Raw genomic sequence first — 25,475 nt, forward strand, 5'->3', positions numbered from 1 at the left:
CTATGCCATGTAAAGATTAAGATAAGACATCATTGTTCTATTCTTAAGTATATTAAGAAGTAACCGCATATTTAACATCATGATGAGTACATCCTGGAAAGTGAAAGAAGTCTAAAAAATGAGCTCCCCATTCTCCAGGAGAACAGACTACAGAGAGAGATAGGAGGTTAGCCTAAGATAAACTGTATTTAAAATAACCACAGTGAAAGCCATTCAAAACTGACTGGCAGAATGGAGAAGGCTTGGTAGACTGGTGGATATTGTGCTAGACCCCAAATTCTGATGCCAACAGAAGGTGTGGGCAAGCATTTACAGGAGGACGTGGCCTGACTTTGTTTTGGCGGTGCTAGGTTTTCACTGTGGTGCTCCAGATGTCTCTAGCTGGAACGCATGGGCTTAGCTGCTGTTCAGCATGTGGGGTCTCAGTTTCCTCACCAGGGACTGAACGTGCGTCCCCTGAAGGGAAAGGCGAATTTTTAACCATGGGACCATTAGGGAAGTCCCCATGGAAGGACTTGGGAGTCTATATTATGAATCAGTTTGCTATACTGCCCTGCAATAAACATCACTTAAAAAATGACAAAAGTGATGGCCAAAGTGGACGGATGAAAGAAAAGGGGAACACAGAATAGAAGGAGGAAGACGGGGAGAGAGGAATCAGGATGCATTAAAATCTCTAAGGTACCTTAACTACCCTAAAACATCAAGCTTCAAGCCTGACTGCATAAGTTAATTTAAATGGAAGCATTTGCATAAGATTCTCAACTTTGACCTTTACATCCCCTTGCTAAAAGCCCTACTGGAGGTGGAGTGCAGTGGCGAATAGCATCTACTTCAGAGGTAAAAGGTGATTCTAAAAAGGCGAAGCATTCCATACAAGGCCAAGCACTTCAGGCCTTCGCCCGCTCCTGCCTCCCCACCCCTCACCTGCTCTCCGTCTTCTTGGTTCGCAGGTGTACACGGGGAGGCTCTGGTGTGCAGGCAGGCGGGGGTTCTGTGTCCACTAAAGGAAGAGCTCTTGACAAACCTGCAAAACCTGGTCAGGTTCAAGGACAAGTATGCCAACCTTGGCTAATTCTCCTTTAACACATTTCTTTACATATACAAGCAGCACAGGTAAAGACCTATACGTATCACAGTGAAGAGTTTCTTCAAACAGCCAGAAAGAAGAGAGTCATCAGCAAGACCTATTTTTCTATCCAACCAGATGGATGAAGATTATTAAACTGGATTTACATTTCAGTAAGTTGCACTCAATTCACCAACCGCCCCCTCCCCACCAACATGTATTGAGTACTTCCTGTATGCCAGGCACTATGTAGAATGACTGTGGTATAAATATGAGTGAATAGTAATGTGACCACTGCAATACAAGCTCTTTCAGGGCAGAGGCTTTCTCTTATATCCCCAGAACCCACTTCTACCTGGCACAGAGTAGGCGCTCAGTGAACGTGTGGTGACTGACAATTTACCAGGAGTTACAGATATATAGTATTGGTCATGTCAGTGACTGCGTTTCTCCACATGTAAGTAGATGGTGATTAGATCAAGAGGTTTGGTGATCAATAAACAAAGACAGGGCTCATTCAAATACTTCAAAAATATTTTTTTTCAAAAAAAAGTATTTACAAAATATTTTGATGACATGAGATCTCATAATTGAATATGTGGAGTTCAGTCTAGAGCAAGGCACGATAATGGTAACAGTAATCGTGGTAACATATTACTTACTGAGTGCTTAAAAAACTCTGGGCAGGCCAAGCACGCGTCCTCCCACACTGTGTGAGGGTGGTACTTGTGATTCTCAGCCTCCCAAGAAGACATCAACAGCTAAGAATGAGTCAAGGTCATGGACCTAATTGTCAGGGACACTTTCAATTCTGATTCTCAAAGACTTCCTTCTATACCTCCCTCCCATCTCTTTTATCCACCACAGGACATTCCTCTTATAATCTGCAAGGCATCTACTGTTTTTGTTTTTTTTTTTTTTTTAATGGAAGTCTTTTGTTTCAGTAGGACACATATGACTTTGGGAATCAAATATAACTGACAGAATTTGCTTTCTCTTGCAGACCTGAAAGGAATCTATGAGGAATTGGAAAGAAAAGGCCCAACACAAACATTTACTTTACAACTCTGTCCCTGAAATCGAGTTTCTGTCCAAAGTAAGTAAGGGGGTGGACTAGAGGGAGAGCTGGTCATAAAAGCAGCTTAAAAATCCTGTGGCTTGATAGCTAAGAAAAAAGAAAAAATCATTCCTTAAGGTCAATAGACACTGTCAGCCTTGTGAGAGCTGCCAGTGTTTGGGACAGACATGTCTCAGCCCTGAAGTGTGCTTTCATTTCAGAACTTTCCAAACCCTTGAAAAGTGCTGTGATCCCCTGTGGAACACAGATAAATTGATGTATTCTAATAACACAAATGAAACCCAGACCTCCAGGGCCAATCAGCAGTGATATCACACCACATTCCAAAGCTGGTCTTTACCACAAGGAGCTTTACACAGAAACCAGTCTTGTTTTCCCTCAGTAAAAGGTGTGAGAGTGTGTTGAGCTTTATAGCATTATTACTATGGGAAGATAATGACCTTCCCTTACAAAGGCCTCATCTGCCTTTTATAACCCAGGAAGTAATGGACCCCTTGTATGTGTAGCTTGTTTTATCAAATCAAACTTGACCGCACATTAAGGGGTGGGGGGGGGAAGTGTGCAAAATTCTTACAATCTGGTGACAAAAGGACTCCGCAATGCTCCAAGGATTCAATGCGGATAAGATGAAACTAAATCACAAAAAAATTCTTAGTGGCTACGTTCTCATAATTTCAGACAGACATGATTGCCGCTGTCCCTGCCACCACCAAGACAGCAGCTGGCACTTCTGAGCACGCCCAGCGTGCCCGGGACAGCTCTAACAGGGCTATGACGCAGGGGCTACTGCCATACCCATCTTGCAGATGAGAAAATTAAGATACAGAAATGATAGATACCTTGCAGGGCCACAGGATCAATGAGGATTTCAACCCAGGCAATCTGTGAAACCTTAGTCCCAAACCACTGTGATAGGACCATTAAGAACTTGTTTTGGGTCTGGTAGGGCAGAGCCCAGGTGCAAGTAACAAAATGAGGGTCCACGGTTGACATCAAAGGGCTCTGGGGCACAGAGGCAGCAGAGACATGGAGGCAGTCCTGTTTCACAGCCCACACTGGGAGAAATAGACAGTGTCAGCTGAGAGAGACAGTCACACCCAACTAAACCCGAAAGGACTTTTGCTTAGTTGAGAAGAAAATTTACTGAAATTTTACAAAGTCACTAAAGTTTAATGTCTTCAAATAGGCTTCAGTATAAAGTGGTCAAAGGGTCCCAACACAAGATCAAGTCCTGTATTTCATGGAAAGTGAAAAATCGCTAGCTGGCTTCCCTGCTCTGCATGTATCTACAGAGTACCAGTAATACTCCCAAACTGCCCCGAGGTCTCTTCTTCCAGCCAAACACAGGACCCTGGGTCCCCAGACCCCTGGACCTCCAGTCAAAGATTCAGTCAGTCAGCAGATGTTTGCCAAGTGGCCGCTACATGCCACAGCTTGTGCTCGATACGTTTCTCTAAAAACACTCAGGAATGTGTGGATCTCAAGTTCCTGTTTACAAAATAGTGATGCAATGACAAGTGAACTCTTTCCAAACTGGTCAGAATGGCCGCTTGTCCCACTCGTCCATCTGCTAACAGGCAGGTGGAGGGATAACGTGGCAGTGATAGGAAAATGCAGCCACGCGCTGCCTGCAGCAGGGGGGCACAGATGCTACAGGAGAGGAGGTGAGGGACGGATGCTCCAGCCAGCGGGAGGACAGCTGCGTGGGCGTGCGTGCTCAGTCGTGTCTGACTCTGCAGCCCCACGGACGGCACAGCCTGCCAGGCATCTCTGCCCGTGGTATTGTCCAGGCAAAAATACTGGAGTGGGTTGCCATTTCCTCTTCCAGAGGACCTTCCTGACACAGGGATGGAAACTGCATCTCTTGCATCTCCTACATTGACAGGTGGACTCTTTATCCACTGAGCCACCTGGGACGTTCGGAGAGCAGCCACGACTTAGCCTCAATCAATTCCTGCCGTTCTTTACATTTTTCAGAGAAACCAAATAACAACAACTACAAAAACCCAGTTCTTTATTTAAAGCTGCTCTATTCCAATCTGGCTTCCAACTGAAGGTTTTCACAAACACTGCAGAGGCCAAACACAACAGGCCTACAGAACAGCTGAGGCTTGCTGGGTATGAGCCTGCAATCCGCTTTGCTTCTGAGGTGTGGAAGGAAAGACGCAGCCTGGCTTCAGAGAAGGCTGTCATGGGCAGTTTCTTGGGGGCCCTTTAGAGTCCACAGCAGAACCGACTCCGAGTCGCCCGGAGTGCTGCCTCAGTGCGGGTCTGTGAGCTGCTCATGCTGGGAAGCATGTTTTGCAGAGACCAGGCCTGGAGAAGCAGCGAGGCATGCAATCTTGACTCCCTCCGTGGAAGAAAGTGACATTTCGGCCAGCCCTGCCCATGCACTCTTTAATATTACATAAACACAGCTAATTGGTTATGACTGCTGCAGTAATTAGAGATGCATTAGCAATTTGCTGTTTTAAAAAGCAGACATTAATCAAGAATACTCATATAAGCAGTTACCAGGATCGCTCTCATTTTTCTAGTCTTCTTTCCCAAAATGTGCTGTTGCTTTAAATGTTTCAGCTGCCATCATGGCCTCCTATTATCCATTTAAACCAGGTTCTGACCTAATGGCATCACCTGAGGAATAACTTCCCAAGACTCAATCACTTTGGTACCAAGTTAAAAAAAAAAAAAAAAAGAATCTAAAGGGAAATAACTCCTGGACCCTGACTTCTGAACACTGACCTGCTAACAAACTCCAGCTCACTCACCATGAAAGGGAAGGAAGAGTCGCAGCATAAACACTGCCCTGGCAAGAGCTTCAGGCACCAAGCGGAACAGCTGTGTCATGATAAACAAGGAGAAACAAACACAGTAAACAGGTGGGAAGGAGTGGCTGGAGCCGCTCAGTTGGGAATTAGACAGAGACCTCTGACACTGGCCCCAGATAGGACTAGGTTTGACCTCTAGCGCCTTCACTTAAGAGCTATGTGGCAGGCACTGACAGCCGGTCGCCAGCTGAGTACCTGGGAGATGCTCGCTGATTCCTGGGACTGCCTGCTGACCTACTCCAAGTAGACAACATCCACCCTGTTCAATAACCTGGGGCCTCACGTGCCCAGAAGAGAGGGTGCAGCCCACACACCTCCAGGAGGCGACGTCTCAAGGGAAAGCCCTGTCTTGTGCCTGGTCCAGGAAGCTCCAGACAGAACACACTGCTCCTTTTCCACCCAGATCCCCAGACCTGACCCCTCAACTCTGATAGAGTAGGGCTCGGGTAGGGTCTATCACTCTGTTTGGTGAACAACTCTCTCTAGGGATTCTGACACAGCCGGTTTGTAGAACAGTGCTTGGGAACCACTCTAGGGAAGAATTCAAATGGATCTTCACAGGCCCGTCTGTGCTAAGAAGGGTCTAAGAATTCCCATCCCACGCAACCAGAGAACAAAGGCTCTATGTGCCCTGGTGATAAGCCCATTGGAACAGAGAGCAGCTGGGGCGGGGCTTCGTCCTGTGAGCGCTCCCGGCATCTCACTGTGTCACTCAGACGATGAGCTCAGAGAGCTAGGTCATCCCACGAGATGGTCCTGGTGCCATGTCTAGACGTTTTTGGGGTACCATAAATATTAATTCTTATTAGTGCTGACAGACAAGCTAGGAACATGAAACCAGTATTTGAGAAAGAGAAAGCCCAACTTTCTCACTGCCCTTCTTCTCATATAGGCAAATTCACTGGTGTCTGGTAACTCCACAGAGTTGGGCCAATGAAAGCTGAGGGTCAGGAGGTCATGCCCAACCTGTAAGATCTTCTTCAGAGAAAGGAAGTATAAGAAGAAAGTAAGTTCCTTTCAACTACACATGGGTTAAATTTCCTTTTCTTATAAAGTTAAAAGAAATCTTATTGGTTCCAAACATGTATGTGTGAAAGAAAAATGTGAGAGTCAGTGCCTAGATGAGTAAAGTAACTTTAGAGGAGAAGAATATCTAGATCTACTCCCAAGAAGATGATACACTGTTTACAGTGTTTGGTTTATCAGGAATAGAAGAAAAAGTTTTCTGCAATACAGCAGGTTTATAAAGCAATATTTTGCAAAAAACAATGTGTGTGTGCTCAGTCATGTCCAACTCTTTGTGACTCGATGGACCGTAGCCCACCAGGGCTATTCATGATCAAATATTCTCTCACCATGTAACATCTCAGAACCAGTTCTAGACCCCAAAGGCTGAGTTGTCAGTCTAGCTTCCATTCCATCTGAACCAAGTCTAAGAATAGAGAAAAGTGAAGAGTGGCATGAAAATACACAACCCAGTCTTTACCTCTTTCTTCACTCAGCACCACAATTTAAACATGGGGACTGAGAATACAGGGTGAATAATAAATGGCTGCTGCCCTCAAGGAACTTAAGGTAATAGAAACCAGACGACAATAGTAGCTGTATACTGTTAAGTGTATATGGTAGTCCAACAAGAGGTGTAATATTATTTGTTGTTCAGTCACTGAGTCGTGTCCATCAAGCCAGGCTTCCCTGTCCTTCACCATCTCTCGGAGTTTGCTCAAACTCATGTACATTCATTTTAAAGATAGGCTAGTGAAGGTAACGAGAGAATAACTTGTCCAAGATCACCAGGTAGGAAGCACACACATGTACAAGTATCAACCACGTGAGGTGACACAAATACAAATGCTCTAGAGATGTCACAAATCAATACTGAGGCGCAGGGTCACTTTGGGCTGGAATGATTAGAGAAGGAATAAGAAAGGCAATGCTACTGCCGTTGCATTTTGAATAAGTAGGAGTTTTACAGGTAATAATGGAGAGACAGGGGATGTATTTTAGGCATAAGAAATGGTATTTAAATATAGCACAACTGGAAAATACTTTATTGTAGAGTTGAAAATAACACTGTTTAAATCCAAAGGCGAGAACACGTGAAGTTCTCAAACACACGATTACATGTATCTGGACCTAAAGCTTTTCTCATACTCATTCCCCTTCACTAGCATTTTGCAACTTTCCTATTTACCACAGCAGTAAGAAATGATCACAGATCCTTCTATATGTATGGAAAGCAAAAGGTGCTCCGGCTAGTCAGCTCCTGCCTTGAGAAGCAAAACTTCACAGCCAGGATGCACGCTCGTGTTCCTATCAGTGGGCACACAGGCCTGATGATGGGACCTCAGGTTACACATGAGTGGACAAGAGGTACCTGGGGCTGGGGGCAGACACCCCCCTCCACTTTGTATGATACATTACGTATGCCAAGTCGTTTCCTTATCAATGAGTACCTAATAGAATACTGTATCTTAGGAATGCTAGTTTCATGACCGAACTCCCATGGTTTAGGTCTGATAATTAGGTGTGGAGGTGTGGGGTGAAGGGGGTGGGAGCAGCAGATGTGGTGCAAAAAAAAAAGAGTTATTTTAGAAAACATTTCTGGAGAAATGGTTCTGTTCAGGGTGGGAGGGGGAGAGTTTGGGAGAGCAGCCAGAAAGGGCTACAGAAGCTGGCTGAGGAGAGATTTACTCAGAGACGTTAGTCAGGAGGCTATAGCTGGATACTGCTGACAGGCATTCAGGAGGAAAGCTCTCCTGCCCTGGTGATTCTGTCCACGGGCCACTGAACTGCCACAGATGTTCTGTGGCTGGTTTCACCCTTGATATATTCAGGTGGGAGAAGGTTTAAAAGTTAAGTTAAAAAATGTCTTGCCTTCCAGATGTGGCTGAATAGCAGCCTCGCTCACTACCTGGCCAGGAAACAAGATGAGGGGACAAGAGAGAAGACAGACAAAGAAATAAAGATGGGGGAATAAAAAAAGGTGTAATGGAAAAACAGTGAATTTAACCAAAAACCTCCAGAATTCAAAATCTGGCAGCACAAAAAGACTGCCAGATTTAGTATTTCACACAAAATAACAGTTCCATCACTGGCTGATATATCGTCTTTGTTTTCACTGCATGAAACATTTTCTTCACTAATATTGCAAACAATGGGATTTCAAATTCTCACTGGTGGGGCATGGCTTCCTTTAATGTTCTATTCTCTTCTCTCCTCTGGTAAAGCTGCAACCTATTTGCAGTGCTGCAGTGTCAGATGAAACACTGGAGCTGAGCCAGGCCTGCTTTCTCATTCCCTCCATTCCATAAATACTGTACTTATGAAAAGCCTTCCATGTTGCTCCTGAGCGTAGCTGGTGTTTGAGATATAATGGTGAGCCAAACTGATGGAGTTTATGGTCTGGGGCAGAGGGAAGGCAGACACTAATCAATGTATCACACAGATATATAATGAACTGTTCACTAGATACACGGTGAAGGAGGAGGGCTCTGAGCTAGCACGCAGGGGCACAAGGCTGAGCCCAGGACACGTGGTCTGTCTGAGCTGTGCCCCAGAGAGGTTAACTGGGTTGGGGTAGGGTAGTTGGAGGGAGTGTAACGGATTTAAGGAACTGAAAAAGCTTGTGGCTAGAGCAAAGGGTATGAAAGAATACAAAACCTCCAGAGTGAGAAGGTGATTGTGGAAAAATGTCATTCTACAGTTCTGAAGACTCCAGGGGAGAGGGTGTGTCCCTTTGGTCCAGACACAGAGGACATCGTGGGTGGAGCACACTATTTAGTAACCATTTCTAGCTCCTCCCTACCCTGGAGAGTAATGACCCAGATTTTTTTTGAGCCTGATCATGTTCATTTTTGCTCTTCTATTATTTTAAGCAAAATACTGATATTCTTTTCACTGCCAAACTGCAAAACAAGAGCCATGTCCTTAAAAGGGCCAATCAAAAAGCCAACATATCTATGTTCCCAGAGCTTTTCCCTGGATTTTTCACATGTTGAATCTGCATTTTAAATAAATGATAAGGCATAACTTGGCTCAAGAGAGAACTACAAAGATAAAAACAATAAGGAAATAATTAGAGATCTGATATTTTGATTGTTATTTGCACATACCCTACCAAGAAGTTCCAACAAATACACGCTGGTGGTTTTGCTCTATTTTAAACTCTGTGCATAGTGGCGCTGACACAGAATGTCTGGAAGGGCTATTGCTCTGAAATGCTACAATCGCTCTATTCAAAAGCCATTAAATACCGATTTCTATAATGAAAGGCTGTACTCATCTCAGATGATGTCATGTGGTCTGGGCTTCTGCATTCTCCAGGAGAACAACTTGAAATAATCAAGAGTACAGTGTGCAAACTCCCCAGGTGACCAGTTTTCCGATTTCTCTCGTAGAAGTGTGAGATCAGGTGAGATGTGGAGGGAGAAAGCGAGAAGAGGGATGGTAAGCAAGAGGTTCAAATTTAAAAAAATAACAAAGGAAAAATCACAGAAAAATCTGGGAACAAAATTTAAAGCATTCTGCTTTTTTAACAGATGAAAACATGTGCTTCACTTCTTGTACATCAAAGAGATGCTATGAGTATTGTAAACTGTAACTAAAAAGTGTTCTTGTTTACATAGTGCATTGTTTCTACACTTTGACAGAAAGGGTGTGCATTTCCAGTGAGGAAGTATCCAACCACATTTTAACTATGAAGAAAACTTTTTTGGGCAAGGATTGAATTCTTTGCAAGGTGGTGATTTGTACACAAAAGAAACTCAATTCTACATCACTGTACCCAAAAAAAAAAAAATCAGATTTAACTGTTTTTCTTAACCACCACAACAAAAATAAGGAAACAAAGAATCCAATTATTTCAGAGTACAGTTTGGACAAAACCACAGCATTTAAAATTAAAACCCTAATGCATTTTACACGTTGGAAAATGTTAATTGTTAATGAACACTGCACCCTATCAGTTTCCTGTTCCAGATGGCTCTCTGTCAGGCTGGCAACAACTCAAGAGCCTGAAGAAGAGGTGCAGGCATATGTCTTGTGTTTAAAATGAAAGGAAAAAAAGCAGAATGGGGCTTCATTTTATAAACACTTCAGTGAAAATTACCACTCCATTTGGGACCAATTCACTCCAGGTGCTAAGAACAGAATAAACAGGCAACATATGAAGGCAGAAAAAGTCAGGTTTCCATGGGAATTACATTCTTGGTTACGATTACAACTGAATTTCAAAATACAAATGAATATCACCATGGTTGTACACATATGTTCTCCTTCTGGTTTTTAAAATATTAATCTTCTCTCCTCACATAATAAAATAACATCAGTGTCTAGAGCCTGTTGTGTCTCTTTTTAATTTTCTTTTGCTGAAATTCTAGGCTGAACTACTTGTATCTAAGTGTTTTCCCTCCTACCCAAGGAGCTAATGGTTCTCCTTTTTGGCTTAGAGAATTCTCCTTTGTGTGCATTTCCTGGTGGCTCAGATGGTAAAGAATCCACCTATAATGCAGGAGACCTGGGTTCAATCCCTGGGTTGGGAAGATCCCTTGGAGAAGGAAATGGCAACCCACAGCAGTTTGTTTGCCTGGGAAATCCCATGGACAGAGAAGCCCCTATTCTCCTTTATGTTCTGGTTAAGGGTAATTTGACTTTTGAGGGATAATGTCTCCTACAACTTGGGACATTAATTCAGTACCAACATTCTCAACAATTACCTTTCCAGTGTTAGTTTCAAAAGCCATATATGACGTTATTCCTGGATCCCCTTTATTTTAGGTACTCTGACCTTGACAGATAAACTACAAAACAAATTTAAAACAAAAATCTCACCTGCCACTTTCACTTGGGAAGCTTATATGAGACCTGAATTTCTCCTTACCAACAGGTCACCAAGTACACATCAAAATCCTAACAGTAATTTTCTCTTGGTAGTGAGTTCATAGGTAACTTTAAATTTTACTCTGTGTTTATTAAAGAATAAAAGATATTCCAAGTATTCTACAATGAACAAGTATATTTCTGTAATCAGGGAAAAAATCCAATTATAAATGTTTTAAGAAATGTATAAACATGAAAGGCGTTTTACAATTCATCCAAATGATAATCACTGCCCTGCTAATACTCATATTCAAGGAATCACACACACTTACACAGCCACATGTGACAGGCACAATTACGGCTACTCGAGTGTTGAGAGCAATTATATGGTGAAAGCAGTGTGAGGTCTAAGAATTTCCCCACTTGTTCTGATGCTGTTTTCTAAAACATTAGTGAAAATTCCAGACAATGATTTTTTGGCATAAAAACATCTACTCCTGAAGCAATTATTCTGGTGCCAGTTGACATCTTCATCCATTTACAGGCAAAGTACCAAACTCAAGAGGGAGAAGATATGTGTTTTAGATATAAAGAAAGAAAACTGGTTTATCTGTGAATGTTTTCACAATGGCCATACGGAGCATTTGTACACCAGTGTCTCTTCCTTTGTGGAGCCACTCCAGTCCCTATTCTATTAGTAAATGGTAATGTTGGACTGTCGATCACAGCCCACTGCCAGTTCTCCAAATGCTGCCCCCGTCTCTCTCCTGCCCACTCCCCCATGCAGCCATGAACTCAGGACTCAGCCTGGCCACAGACAACCCTAATCCCCGACAATGGAGACTGGAAGTCAGTCAGTTTCATGTCCTAGGATTGAAAAAAAAACCACTCTCCTTTTTCCTGAGTTGCTGTTCTGAAATGACAGAAGCCAGGAATGCCTTAGAGGGACGAGAGGGTCACATGGAGGCAGTTGTGACAGGAAAGAATGAGGCCAATACTCAGCAGGAAGAAACGTCTGGAAGATGCAGCGTCCTGATCATACCGCTAGAGTCCCTGCACCCTCATTCCTAAATACAGCTGCATCTCCGGACAGCCGTTTGAGCAAACATGAAAGGCAAATACCAACCAGGAAGACATGCTAACAAAACATATGACTGGGCACTAATAGCTTTAATAATACAGGTGCTCTGATTTAAAATCATCAAGAATAGAACTAATAACTCAGTCTGAAAAACAGAGAAGACCATGAGCAGGCAGTTCACAGAAGATGAAATACAAATGGCAAATACCTGTTTTTCATCAATATTCAATGAAATGAAATTTATATGTGCCTTCTACATTTCCAAATTTTCTACAAAGAGAAAGCATGACTACAATAGTGGAGGGAAAACCTTAAAGATATTAAAATATAAAATTAAATTTAAGAATGTTAACCTGGTATCAGCAAGCTGAATGAATGGGTGGGCAGGGCCACTGTGCCTGGAGAACAGTGAGCATTTCTGGAGAACTGTGGACAGAGAAGGCCATCTCAAAGGAGACAGCCGGCCGCAGGGAGTGGCCACAGCTTCAGGAGCTGAGGTTGATCAGTGACGCCACTGCTTCCCTCCTGAGACCACAGTGATCGCCTGACAGAGACACGGTACTGAGGAGGAGCAGGTCTAGAGGTAGGGATGGGAGTACACTGAATCTGATAAAAATAAAAAACAAATGAAAGAACCACAGAGTGGTAGCGAAAGAAGAGACCTAAGATTCACCTAATAAGACTCACTTTACAACGAGGAAGCTAAGTGACTTATTTTCAGGTTACACACCTAAGAGGATCTTCGGGAATAAACTTAATCCCCTTCTCCTCTGTGCTCTTTTCGACCACAACACTCAATCACTTCTATCTGATCCACAGCTATATGTTTAAGAAAACTACGCTGTGTTCCATGCATTCCATTTGTTCTCTTTCATGACTGAGAAATTTATAATCTAATGTGCAGTTAATAAGAATCAGCAATTATTAATCTCTCTGTCACACACACAATTATTACTATTGGCATCATGAGCAGACATAAAAATGAATCATTTAGACAGTCTGTATCATGCATTTGTGCATATATAAATACCACTGCAAGAAGATCTGTTCCATTGTCTTAATTAAGAATGATCACTTTTATGATCTGGCATGAAAAAATTAAGTACTTGAGAAAGTAATTTGTAGTGATCCCTTAATATCTTTGCAAAATTACTTAACTAGTTAGCTACCTTAATAGGCAGCTCTAAATATTTTTCTACACAGCTTGTGATGTATTTTAAATATGAACTAAACATTGTAAACTTCACTTGATATAGCCATTTTGTAATATGTGCTGCAGTTAACTATTTTAATATGTTGGACAGTAAAACTAAATGTAACAGTTCCAACATTTCTCATGGGAGTGATTCAGGGCAGACATATGTTCTTCATCAGAGTTTCCAGCAGAAATCTTAGAAATCAAGAGGAAAAATAGACCCTATTATACCAAACAGTGTTACAAATCATAATGGAAAACAACAGTCTTAAAAGCTGTTTTGTTTTGTTTTAGTGCCCTGAAACAAGAAATATGAAACACTAGAAATGAAGGTACATGCCTTGATGAAAAGTCTAATGCTGGAAGACCACAATAACTGAGAATCCATAAATTAGAAGCAAAAGATGAAGCAGAATCCTTTCTGAAATGAATTTTCCCCTGTTGTTCCCCTGTTGTCCCCCTGTTTCCCCTGATGTTCCCCTGAAGCCTTTCAGCTGAGTGAGTCGTGGACTCTGCAGTCCTGGTTTTGTAAACTGTCACCTACTGTAATGAGCTCAAGTTTTCATTCAGCTGTGGGTAATAGTTAAGCTGGCAATGAACTTTCAGGATCACTCTAGTGATAGTGGGTTAGTTACCACAGCTCAAGGCCCAAGGAACAACTTTTCAAGGGAAAGATATTTGAAATCTTGAAAACTGTTTTTCAGTTGAAATAATGCCTTTAAGAGTAGAAACCTGCAGAAATGTGTATTTTGAAATTTGATGAATTACGGAGGGGAAGCTGTGAAAGGAGGGAAGAATGCAGAGGTGATAGAGGAAAGGAAGCACAAAAGAGGAGAAGTTCTCATTAGCTCCTCATCTTTTACATCCTCTGTTGGGAAGTACTTCGTATTTTACAAAGAAGACTGACTTTCTACAAGGCTGGGAAAAGTACTTGACCAATGATGAAAAATGCTTTGTTTGAAAGATATACCTCTACTAACATAATAAACAAAATGTCTATGCCTTATGCTGATGGAGATGAAAGTTTTCATAATAAAGTATCAGCCATGAATGGCAATAATAATTTTATATAGTCTATGTCTGTCTAGTCAAGGCTATGGTTTTTCCAGTGGTCATGTATGGATGTGAGAGTTGGACTGTGAAGAAAGCTGAGCACTGAAGAATTGATGCTCTTGAACTGTGGTGTTGGAGAAGACTCTTGAGAGTCCCTTGGACTGCAAGGAGATCCAACCGGTCCATCCTAAAGGAGATCAGTCCTGGGTGTTCATTGGAAGGACTGATGCTGAAGCTCCAGTACTTTGGCCACCTCATGCGAAGATTTGACTCATTGGAAAAGACCCTGATGCTGGGAGGGATTGGGGGCAGGAGGAGAAGGGGACGACAGAGGATGAGATGGCTGGATGGCATCACCAACTCGATGGACATGAGTTTGAGTAAACTCCAGGAGTTGGTGATGGACAGGGAGGCCTGGCATGCTGCGATTCATGGGGTCGCAAAGAGTTGGATACGATTGAGCAACCAAACTGAACTGACTGATGTTTACCTGAACTTTTTCAAAAAGAGAAAAGCTGTCATATACAAATCATTGCAAATAGATTTTTACTCTTGGTTGTAGAATGTGGCTTTGTTTTGCTAAGGACAGGGGCATATATATGCTTTCCACTGGCAAGTAGACCTGAAAGTATCATAAGTTGTCTTCTACAACCCACTGAAGACAAATTCTCAGCTCCCTCCTCAGGCGAAGTCCTCTCTTAGACGTCCATTAGAGAATACAAGTGGATGCCAGATGAGAGCTCTCGAGACTGTTCTTACCTTCAGCCTTTCCTCATTCGTCATCGATGGTTAATCTAAAATGGGGCAATAGCCACGTCAGGAGGAACAGAGAAGAAAAAAACTCGGGGAAACGAGATCCCTTAAAAAAGTTGAAGATGATTTAAAAAATCATGGTCCATCATGAAGGTAATTTATACATTTTATTCCAATCAGTGTGAAGTTCTGATTATTCCAGTGAGAGTAACAGGAATTTTGCCATTATTTTATATTGAGGTTTGAGGAATTACATAGGAAAGGGCGGATGACTAAAAATCTTGCTAGGGAAAGTACCATCTTCCCAGAAATTGAGGACAACTTAGGCACCATCCCTTCCACAAAACTGACTTTTCGTAACATTTTCAAGTCCTAAAATGTCTTAGTAAAATTCCTACTGATGCTCAAGTCCTGGTGTAGGCCCTCTGTGCTGGGAAGCTCTTCTCAGGGGAGTGAGTCAGACTTTCTGGCTGGCTTTATTTTCTTGATATGTCTTCCTAATATTAAGCCCCAAATTGCTTCCTAGCATTTTCCATCCAATAGACAGAGTTCTGTGGGAGGTCGACTTCCACTTAGATGGTGTCTTTACAGTATCAACTTGGAAGGAAAACCTATGCTGCTTCACTGGTGAATTCACGGCAGATTAAAATGTAAATGAATGTGATTTTTCTTTTAGTTAAAAAAAAAGTCAAAAAAGGAGTTCATGAGATCTGTAGTGCATAATTTCATCTGCCTAGAGATCTTTCAGATTTCTGGTATTAGAGATTCAAAAACTTTTCTCTGTAATAGTCAATACCTAAAGCAGTACTTAGTCTAAAGATCACAATCCGCACACTGGCTTGTATACTGGCTTGTAATATAAAGACCGCAACCTGTAAGCCTACAGGCTGAATCCTGCCTTTCAGTAAGATCCCTTTGACTCATGCAGCATTTTAGAAAATGAGCCAACTTCATAGGCAAATGATTACAAGTCTTCTGGTAGGACTTCCAGAAAGTTGTGGTTTTCCTATATGAACAAAAAAAGGGCAGATTTCACTAGCATGGATGTAACACATGGAAGAGGCGTATCCACCTCATGACCATGATGACAGAAAAAAAGGAGGAGGAAGCCAAAAAGAGTGTGAGTTCTGCTGCCTGTTTCTGAACTTCCTGCTGTGAAAAAAAAAGAAATCCCTGTTTATTTTTATTTATTATTTAAGGTAATCTGGTAAATTTTCCATCACATATAACCAGGTATAATCCTAATACAAGAATATAGAAATTGATAATCCCAAATTATCAACAGGAAGTAAAATAAGAATCTAAGAAACGTAAATCACAGTTTCCATGGTATTATCACGCTTCTCTCTTGAAGCACAGTTTTTAGATATTTTGAATCTTTCATTCCGTAGCATTACACTGAACCTAAATAAATAGATCTAGCCCCCTTTAAAGCCATGGAAAAATTAAAGATAGGAAATATAAAAATTCAGGAAAATAAATTGATCAATATAAAAGTTGCTGACCAAAAAAAATTTTTTCCAAGAGTTCTGGTGTCAAAAACTATATATGCAAGTTTTGTTTTTGTTTCCTGATTCCAGAGCCTTATGACCAACACACCTTAGTGCACTGATTTGCCCTGAATAGTTCACAGGTGTGCCCAGCTGCTCCCTCACGTCAGGTCACAGGTCAGTGGGGCAGGGCCGGAAGTGATCAGAGGCCCTGCCGCTGGTCTCCTCCCACACTGTCCACTGTCCACTCACCGTGGCAGGCTCTGCAAGCATGCTCGTTGTTGGAATGCATCAAATGTGAAAAGGGGGGGAAGCACTGTCCTATATGATAGCTGCTGCTGCTGCTAAATCGCTTCAGTCATGTCCGACTCTGTGCGACCCCATAGACGGCAGCCCACCAGGCTCCCCCGTCCCTGGGATTCTCCAGGCAACAACACTGGAGTGGGTTGCCATTTCCTTCTCCAATGCATCTTCCCTGGTGGCTCAGATGGTAAAGTGTCTGCCTACAATGCAGGAGATCCGGGCTCAATCCCTGGATCAGGAAGATCTCCTGGAGAAGGAAATGGCAACCCACTCCAGTACTCTTGCCTGGAAAATCCCATGGATGGAGGAGCCCGGTAGGCTACAGTCCATGGACTCGCAAAGAGTCGGACATGACTGAGCTACTTCACTTTTCTCCAATGCATGAAAGTGAAAAGTGAAAGTGAAGTTGCTCAGTCCTATCTGACTCTTATCGACCCCAGGGACTGCAGCCTACCAGGCTCCTCCGTCCATGGGATTTTTCAGGCAAGAGTACTGGAGTGGGGTGCCATTGCCTTCTCTGATATGATAGCTAGATACTTTCAAAATAACAGCAACGGGAAAAAATTACCTATTACAATAGTAAATGGATTAAAAAATTAGCTCATACACATAACATTGTTTTATTCTCAGCAAAACCAAGAGTGGTCAATAGGTTGCTTGTATTTATTATCAAAGTTCAGAGACACTGATTTGCCCACTAACACACACTGAGAGGAAGTGACAGAGCCAGGACTTCTGAGTCAAGGGTTTCTGCTCTGAGTCTATACTTTTCTGTACACCTCCCTGGATGAAGACAGTCCAAGTTTGCATGGACCTTTAAAATCAGTGTTTTGATTTCATACTCTGAAGAAAGTTCAAATGGTTTTCCTTTGTTTTCTCTTGTGACTGCCATGCAAACACTAACATATATAGAAACCGATATTCTCTTTGAACTTAGCGAGACTGAGGAAGCACAACACTAAATGACACATTTAGGCCATATCAATTTTCTTTTTACAGCTCCCATCCCTGACACCCAAGAGTCAACCCTTGTTATTTTGTGTGAGTAGAAAAGAGGGTTTTTGCCCACCATTTTCCCCAAGAGTACCTATTAAAAAGAAAATAATAGCTGCCGTTGACCATCTTAAATTTTGTTTTGTTTTTCCAATCACAATTTCTCATTGCCCTTTCCATAAAAGGGAAGAATAGAGATGAAAGAAACTGTCAAAAGTAAATTACATTTTTAACATGTAAAAGGAAATGAAAAATTTAAACACAGCACAATTATTGTCAAGAGATACTACTGAAACAAAAAGAATTTAAGTTTGCTGCTCCTGTTTTAGAAAGCTAGACAACCAACAGATTTCAATGACTAGAAAAAATATTTTAACTTCTTTATAGCAATGCAGAAACAAAGAGGATACGTGCACCAAAACAGGACAGAACAACGGAACATCTGTAAGTAGATACGGGGCTGCCCCGGTGGCTCGGTTGGTAAAGAATCCACCTGCAGTGCAGGAGACCCTGGTTCGATTCCTGGGTTGGGAAGATCTGTTGGAGAAGGCATAGGCTGCCCACTCCAGTATTCCTCGGCTTCCCTTGTGGCTCAGCTGGTAAGGAATCCACCTACAATGTGGGAGACCTGGGTTTGAACCCTGGGTTGGGAAGATCCCCCAGAGAAAGGATCTTTACAGATAGATTCAAAAGCACAAGTAATATCTACAATATTAACCAAATATTAATTCACTGTTTAGAAAATGAGCATGCATAGCATAAACCAATAAATGTAAGCAAGCATAAGTTACAGAATATGATATTCGATGGTTATGGAAATGAACTTGTGTCAGGTTTAGGTCTCATGTTTAAGGACATGGGCTCCAGACTCAGAACACCTGGGTTCAAGTCCTGGTTCTACCACTTAGCAGTTGGGTGATGATAACATGCTTCATCTCTAGTCCAGTATTGAACTTTACTTTAGAAAGTATTGCTTTCTTGATTCTATCAACAGTCAAGATTACCAAATTACAGCATTATATGAAAAGAACAATTCTTATATTGATTAAATGCTTATTTTCAATAATACTTTTAAATCTCATCAACCACAGAATGTGCAGAAGACCTAAAATAATTTCTGCCACCCAGTAACAAGTAAGTCAAGACTAAGAGTTGGAATAATGTTAAGTGCAACACTGTGGGCCAAACTAACCTAGTTCCATGATAGGCTAGGCACATCTGGAAGACAATTCAATTCTTCCACTACATACTGGGCGTGCCTTGTACCGATACAAGACTGAGTCACCACTGCCTCAACACCATCCTATTACTCCTTATCTTGAGATGTTGGTTAAACATTCTCTTCAGCAGCTAAATGTAAACATAAACCCTACTCCTCAGGACACGTGACATTTCAACATACTTAATAAGAGGCATATCTATACTGGCCAAGTAAAAGTCTATCTTCAGAAAGCAAGTCCTTTTTGTGTCCATAGAAGTTGGCCAACGTATCCATGTTCCACTGGCAAGTTAACTTATATCAGGTTTAAATAGCACATCTTATCCATTCTATTTAAATTGCACATCCAAAGTTAATCTAGGTAGGAATGTATACTTTGTATTATAAAACAAGATGTCACATGTACACCCATGATTGATTCATGTCAACGTATGGCAAGAACCACCACAATATTGTAAAGCAATTAGCCTCCAATTAAAATAAATAAATTAATTAAAAAGATGTCTTGAAAGTTTAAAAATACACTAAAACTTTCATAGATTCTTTTTTTCACCTTCAACTGCTAAGCTTACAAATTTTCCTGATATATAAATACAAATGTACAGAAGTGTTTTTAATCGTGAAATCACATTTATAAGCAAGAAAATGCAATATCCTGAGCAATCAAAAACAGAGAAACTAATAAAGAATGAAATTCTGGGTCAATAAACACCTTGAGAAAATATCAAATGAACACTCTGACTGCTCGACCTTAATTCCCAAAATAATACAGTAACTCACCAGTGCTGCAGAAAAGCTACCCAAACACCCTCACTAAAACATACCAAGTTTGTTGTCTGTTTCTGGAATTATGTGTGTTAAGAATAACATCCAATTACACTCTCCTAGAGTTCAAATCAACTTTGAATCAAATCACTGTTGAAGCCTTATACAAACCGTATGAAGCCTTTCTAAGTCAATATTCATTTATAACCAAACACACACATGGAATCACATACAGCGCTGTACCTTAATGAAATGGGAATAACTCCCACACATTTTGCTTATGAGATTTTACGTTGGCAAGTAGGTTCTGCACTGAGCAAGGAAATGTTTCACTTCTATGGGAACTTCATTCAGTTTCCATCTCATCGGGGTTTCATTTTCCAGGACCAGACACAGGAAAGGCCAGCAGCGGGGCAGAAGGGAAAGCACATGTGCCAGGACACTCAGGTGGACAGCGGCCCAGCTCACTTCCGAGCAAGCTCCCCACCCAGGGAGGGGACAGGGGACAGGAAGGAAGGGCGGAAGATACACTAGTAGCCTACCTAGCTGAGCCTTCCCCAATGGAGAGGTCTAAACACACCCACACGCACATACACTCAAGAATGAGTGGCAACTTGGTCTGTTTTTATTAAGTACTTAAGTTTCACATGTAAGTTCTAATAACTTCTCACACTCAAACAGACTCAAGCTCAATCCATACTACTGGCATTAAGTTTTACACAAAATATAAATAACACTGAATTTGATATGAAACAATACAACTGATTATCTCCTTAAGTTGGGCTTCCATAAGTTATATCACAGTTCTTATTAGAAGTGAAAATGGTTAGATTTTATGACTTTTAATTACATATTTTCCCCAAATCAGCACAGCCTACTTCACTGGGATATTTGGGTATTATTTTGGATACTATCAATTAACTCAGATTTAAAATGAAAAATGGAAGTCAAAATATAAAACTATTCTTGAAAAATGTCAATTTTCATCCTATAACATTGTATAATATCTTAGGGAAACAGGTTTGCTTTTTCTTAAGTTTGAAAAGACAATCTCAAAGAGAATACGTCATCAGAGACCCTTTGAATAGGATGCACTGTATTTTATTTTTTCTTAAAGATATTACATCTTGTGAGAATTTTGCTGTTTTAACAAGATTTAGGTTCTAAGACTATGAATTCTAAAAAAGCAACTAGAAGGCCATTTTACTACCACAATTGGAAAAAAAAAATTACTGCACTAAAAACTTTTAATCTTAGGATTAGCTGACTAGCATTCATCAGGCCTCATGAAATTCTAAACAACTCCAATGAAGATAGTTACATCCTCTTCCTAAAATGCCTTTATTTTAAAACTTGTTTTCTGTATCAGTGATGTATATGTCCTCTATTTTTGTTAAACACTTACCTGTGATTTTCTGCAGCAAAGGTGACAATTCAGACTCCTCACAAAAGACCTGAGCCAACGCTTTCTTCACTTTTTCTTCACTTTCACCCAGGTCTTTGTCCACTGAGAACTCTCCACTGACAGAATAAATATATAGCAGAAGGACCAGCAGCTCTTCGGGGCTGTAGTCATCATTGGTCCTCTGGTTCAAAGGCTTAATCATGGGCAGCAGCTGATGTAACACAACAGACATTGTCGATTCCCCAATGCTCTGAAATAAACGGGGGGAACAGGACATACGTCAGTCTGTACAAAGGTGTAGTTTATGCACTACATCAGTCCAAGGATCGCGTGCAAACAAGTCTGTGATGTTCACTGACTAGACGGGTTTTTATTTGTTTCTTGTCCTGGAGAGAATACTGCAGGAAATTTGGCATTAGAGCTATTGTTTTTGAAAGATCTAGTTCATCAAAAGGCTGGTCAAGTTGCATACCCTTTTGTATTATCTTACATATTGCTTAAACAAATAAGAGCCCATGTATTCTAAAAATAAAAGTGTAAGTACTTCAGACACTAGAAAATGTAAATATCTGTAAAGTAATATGATTAAAAATAAAAACATGGCAGCACCTATGTATACAAATGAATGCTGACACTCCTCAGAGGAATTACTTTGGATTTTATAGCATATTCTTTTAATATTCTTTAAGTTGGCAAATATGAGTCAGAATTGATTTTTTTTAATAACAATGAAAAGTCATTTTCTGCTAAATCTGGTCAAAGTGGGTAATGACACTTCAAGATATCTTTGAGTTAGTCTGAAGGTATGGTGATGGACAGGGAGGCCTGGCGTGCTGCTGTCTATGGGGTCACAAAGAATTGGACACAACTGAACGACTGAACTGATTCACCTTTAAACTTTAAAAAAAAAAATGTGCTTTTAGATATTTCAATTTCCTGAGTGACATTTAGCAGAGAATTTCAAAATTCCTTCCAAGTGATAATAGCATTGTGGCACTGAGTGAGTTGCATAATTGCCAGGGCACTGTGCATATTGCTTGTACCAATTCTGAGGTTTTTGGTGAATAGATAAATCCCAACTCACATGGTGATTTAATTTTACTTATAATCTAAAATAACCCTGTAAAATAAAGTTCAACTATTTGCATTTATATTAAAATCAGGAGCTAAATAATCAGAACTTGCAACTTTCACATGATTCATTTTGAAGCAGTTCCTGAGCATCTATGTTCCAGGTACTACTCTGGGTCTGGGGAATATAGCAGCGAACAAAACAAATCCTCTCTTCTCATAGAGTTTACATTTTAGTGGGGGAAAACAGACAAAAAGCTAAAGAAGTAAAATATATAGCATATTAAATGTTGGTAAGAGCTATGGAGAAAAATAAAGCCGGAATGAAAGATGGGACTTTAGGGTGTGTTTGTTTATGTAGGCAAATATGCCCTATTTTAAAGAGGAAAAGCCATGTTAAGAAGGGAGTGTTGAAGACCTATAGAAACTCTCTCTCTCTTAATGAAGTTGACAGTAAGCAGTTAAATTTGGTTCTTATTGGGATGACTACCCAAAACGAGCTTTTCTAGTCAAGTCATTCCTACACCTGGGAAAATCTGGACATATCATCTCAAGGTTAAAGTTCACAATTAAATTCTTTGGTATATGAGAAACAGCTGTTTTTATTTCCACTAAAAGTCTTGGACGTTCACAATGTACCAAACAAAAACAAAATGCAATGGATAAAAGTATAACTGGAAAAGAACAGATTGGAGATTTTACTGTTACATGGTAACAAGACATGGTTTACCAAGTATAAACATACCCCTGTCTCAAAGGACATGGCTGAAAGGTTTGAAGGCATCCTAGGACTGTCCTATAGCCTTGGCAGTCTCTTAAGAGGAACTTTCAAGTGTTTGTTCTTTGCTTTCCGTGCTGTCAAAAGCAATTTAAAAGAAAGGAGCTGTGTGTTAAAAGAGGGGCTGTGGGGGCTACAGTTTTCGTTTTTTACTTTTTACCCTATCACCAACTCCTGGATGTCATTAAGCAGATTCCTTTATCACTTTATGTCCCACTTCTAAAAAGCAGGTGTACACATCAAGTATCTGTCTGGTAGGAGCCCTGTGATTCTCTTCCCAGAGCAAAAAAGACTTTTTTGGAGATAGTTATAAAAAGTAAAATGGGGCAGGGTAATCATCATAATGATTTGAAGATACACTCACTAACATCCAGCCATCATAGCATCATTTTCGAGTTTTTGATCTAAGATATGCCCCTGTGGCTCAGTGGTAAAGAATCCGCCTGCAAGGCAGGAGACACAGAAGAGGTGGGTCTGATCCCTGGGTTGGGAAGATACCCTGCAGGAGGAAATGGCAGCCCACTCCAGTGTTCTTGCCTGGGAAATCCCATGGACAGAGGAGCCTGGTGGGCTACAGTCCACGGAGTCACAAAGAGTTGGACATGACTGAGCAACTGAATACACACACACACACACACACACACACACACACACACCTGTCACTGGAGAGCAAAATCTTTCCTCAGTGACACGGTGGTGGACTTCGGATTGCCTTGGTCATACTTGTGCACACCAACTCTAAAGTGCTTATTAATGTATTCCAAGTAGTTAATAACTAAGTTGAAAACAAAGCCAAGAATACTAGTCAGTCTTATAGAGGCATTAGATATGGTGGAAATAAAGAGATTTCACTTCAAAAATCCAGAATCCACTTCTGACTATTCCACTAACTAGTTTCTTAACTTCTTTGGACCTCAGTAAACTTCTTAGGAAGTCTTTATCTCTAAAATGATATGATCTGTCTGGAGGATAACTGAGTTCTTAAGTCATAGTTATGCTAAGATTTCCATTTCTACTTTCTTCTCACTCCTTTAAAAAAAATTACCAGTGATGGTAGAATAGAGTGAATCATATTCTCATTGTTTGCTACACAACAAAATATAAATACTCAAAATAGAAAAGCTTTACTATAGGAAGAAATGTAGATGCAGAAATATTGCACATACATGTGTAACATGGGCTGATATACACTCGTGTATTTAACTCTGTCTACTGAGAAGATCTGGAAGTAGTGACACCCCAGTAGCAATGGGTACCTCAGTGGTCAGATCTTAGTTTCTAATATCACTCTCCAATTATAGGAACCAGAGATCCTTGGAGAAATGGCTGATTCTAGGGCTGGGGCAGGAGAAATACAAGAAGAACCTGGAATATCTTATAGTGCCACAAAGTAAGGAAATCCTTAGAAAACACACAAATGGGGACACATGAAGAGGGCACAAGAGACAACTGGAAGCCCGCCCAGTGGCCAAAGCCTGAACAAGTTGAGCAAGAGAACAGTTAAAGTAATAATGGATTATAACCCAAAGTATAAAGGAAATATGCATCACTCCAAACTGATATGAATAAATGACGACATTAATAAATGCAGGAGAAGACACAAACCTTCCTTAACAAAATTCCAGATTACTTATCTATATAGGATACTTCTCCTCCAGGAGGTAGAATTTAATTGCCCTACCTCTTAAGTATGGACTGAACATAGTGACTTGTTTCTAAAAAACTATGTATGGAAAAGGGAGGGTGGAGTGACTTTATCCTAGAGGATCGAGGTTAATGTCACCAGTGATGTCATAGTGATATCATGTGTCCCTAACATAATGTGATAAGAACAGCACTTCATTTTTGCAGTATTCTTCTCCCAAACCCATAACAAAAACATCAGATAGATGCTGAGGAACATTCTACAAAATGTCTGACCAGTACTCCCCCAAAACTGTCAAGGTCATGAAAAATTAGAACAAAAAGAAAAACTATCACACACTATATGAAACAAAGGAAACATAATGACTAAATATAATGTGATGTCCTGGATGGGATCCTGGAACAGAAAAGGGACATTAGAGAAAAACCAGTGAAATCAGACCAAAGTCTGGAGTTGATAATTAAGAGTAATGTACCAATGTTGGTTTCTTAATTTTGATGAATGGTTGTGGATACACAATACTGTAAAGTGAGGGGTATACAGAAATTCTCTGTATTATCTTGGCAATTTTTCTATAAATCTAAAACCATTCTGAAAACATTTATTGGAAAGGGAAGAGGAAGGGGAGAGGGAGGAGAGGGGGGAAAGGAAGACAGTAAGAGACAAAGACAGGTACATTCTGATCTTCTATCAGATTGAAAATTCCAGGAAGACTGATTTCAGCGGAGTATAAGGAAGAGGGCTTCCCAGGTGCTGCTGGTGGAAAAGAACCTGCCTGCCAATGCAGGAGACATAAGAGACACGGGTGCAATCTCTGTGTGAGGAAGGTCCCCTGGTGGAGAGCATGGCAGCCCACTCCAGTATTCCTGCCTGGAGAATCCCATGGACAGAGAAGCCTGGCAGGCCACAGTGTATAGTGTTGCAAAAAG

At 41.0% G+C, this 25,475-nt stretch overlaps 1 protein-coding gene across 1 annotated transcript in view; it reads right to left on the minus strand.

The window, feature by feature from the left end:
- SCFD2 (sec1 family domain containing 2) overlaps nucleotides 1-25,475 on the minus strand; it is a 393,415-nt gene that overhangs the window by 213,838 nt on the left and 154,102 nt on the right. Inside the window, exon 5 of the mRNA XM_043448486.1 lies at nucleotides 21,053-21,302. Coding sequence (XP_043304421.1) covers nucleotides 21,053-21,302 — 250 coding nt within the window. The remainder of the gene's footprint in view (nucleotides 1-21,052; nucleotides 21,303-25,475) is intronic.

Source organism: Cervus canadensis, chromosome 26, assembly GCF_019320065.1.
Source record: "Cervus canadensis isolate Bull #8, Minnesota chromosome 26, ASM1932006v1, whole genome shotgun sequence".
NCBI classification, from domain to species: domain Eukaryota; kingdom Metazoa; phylum Chordata; class Mammalia; order Artiodactyla; family Cervidae; genus Cervus; species Cervus canadensis.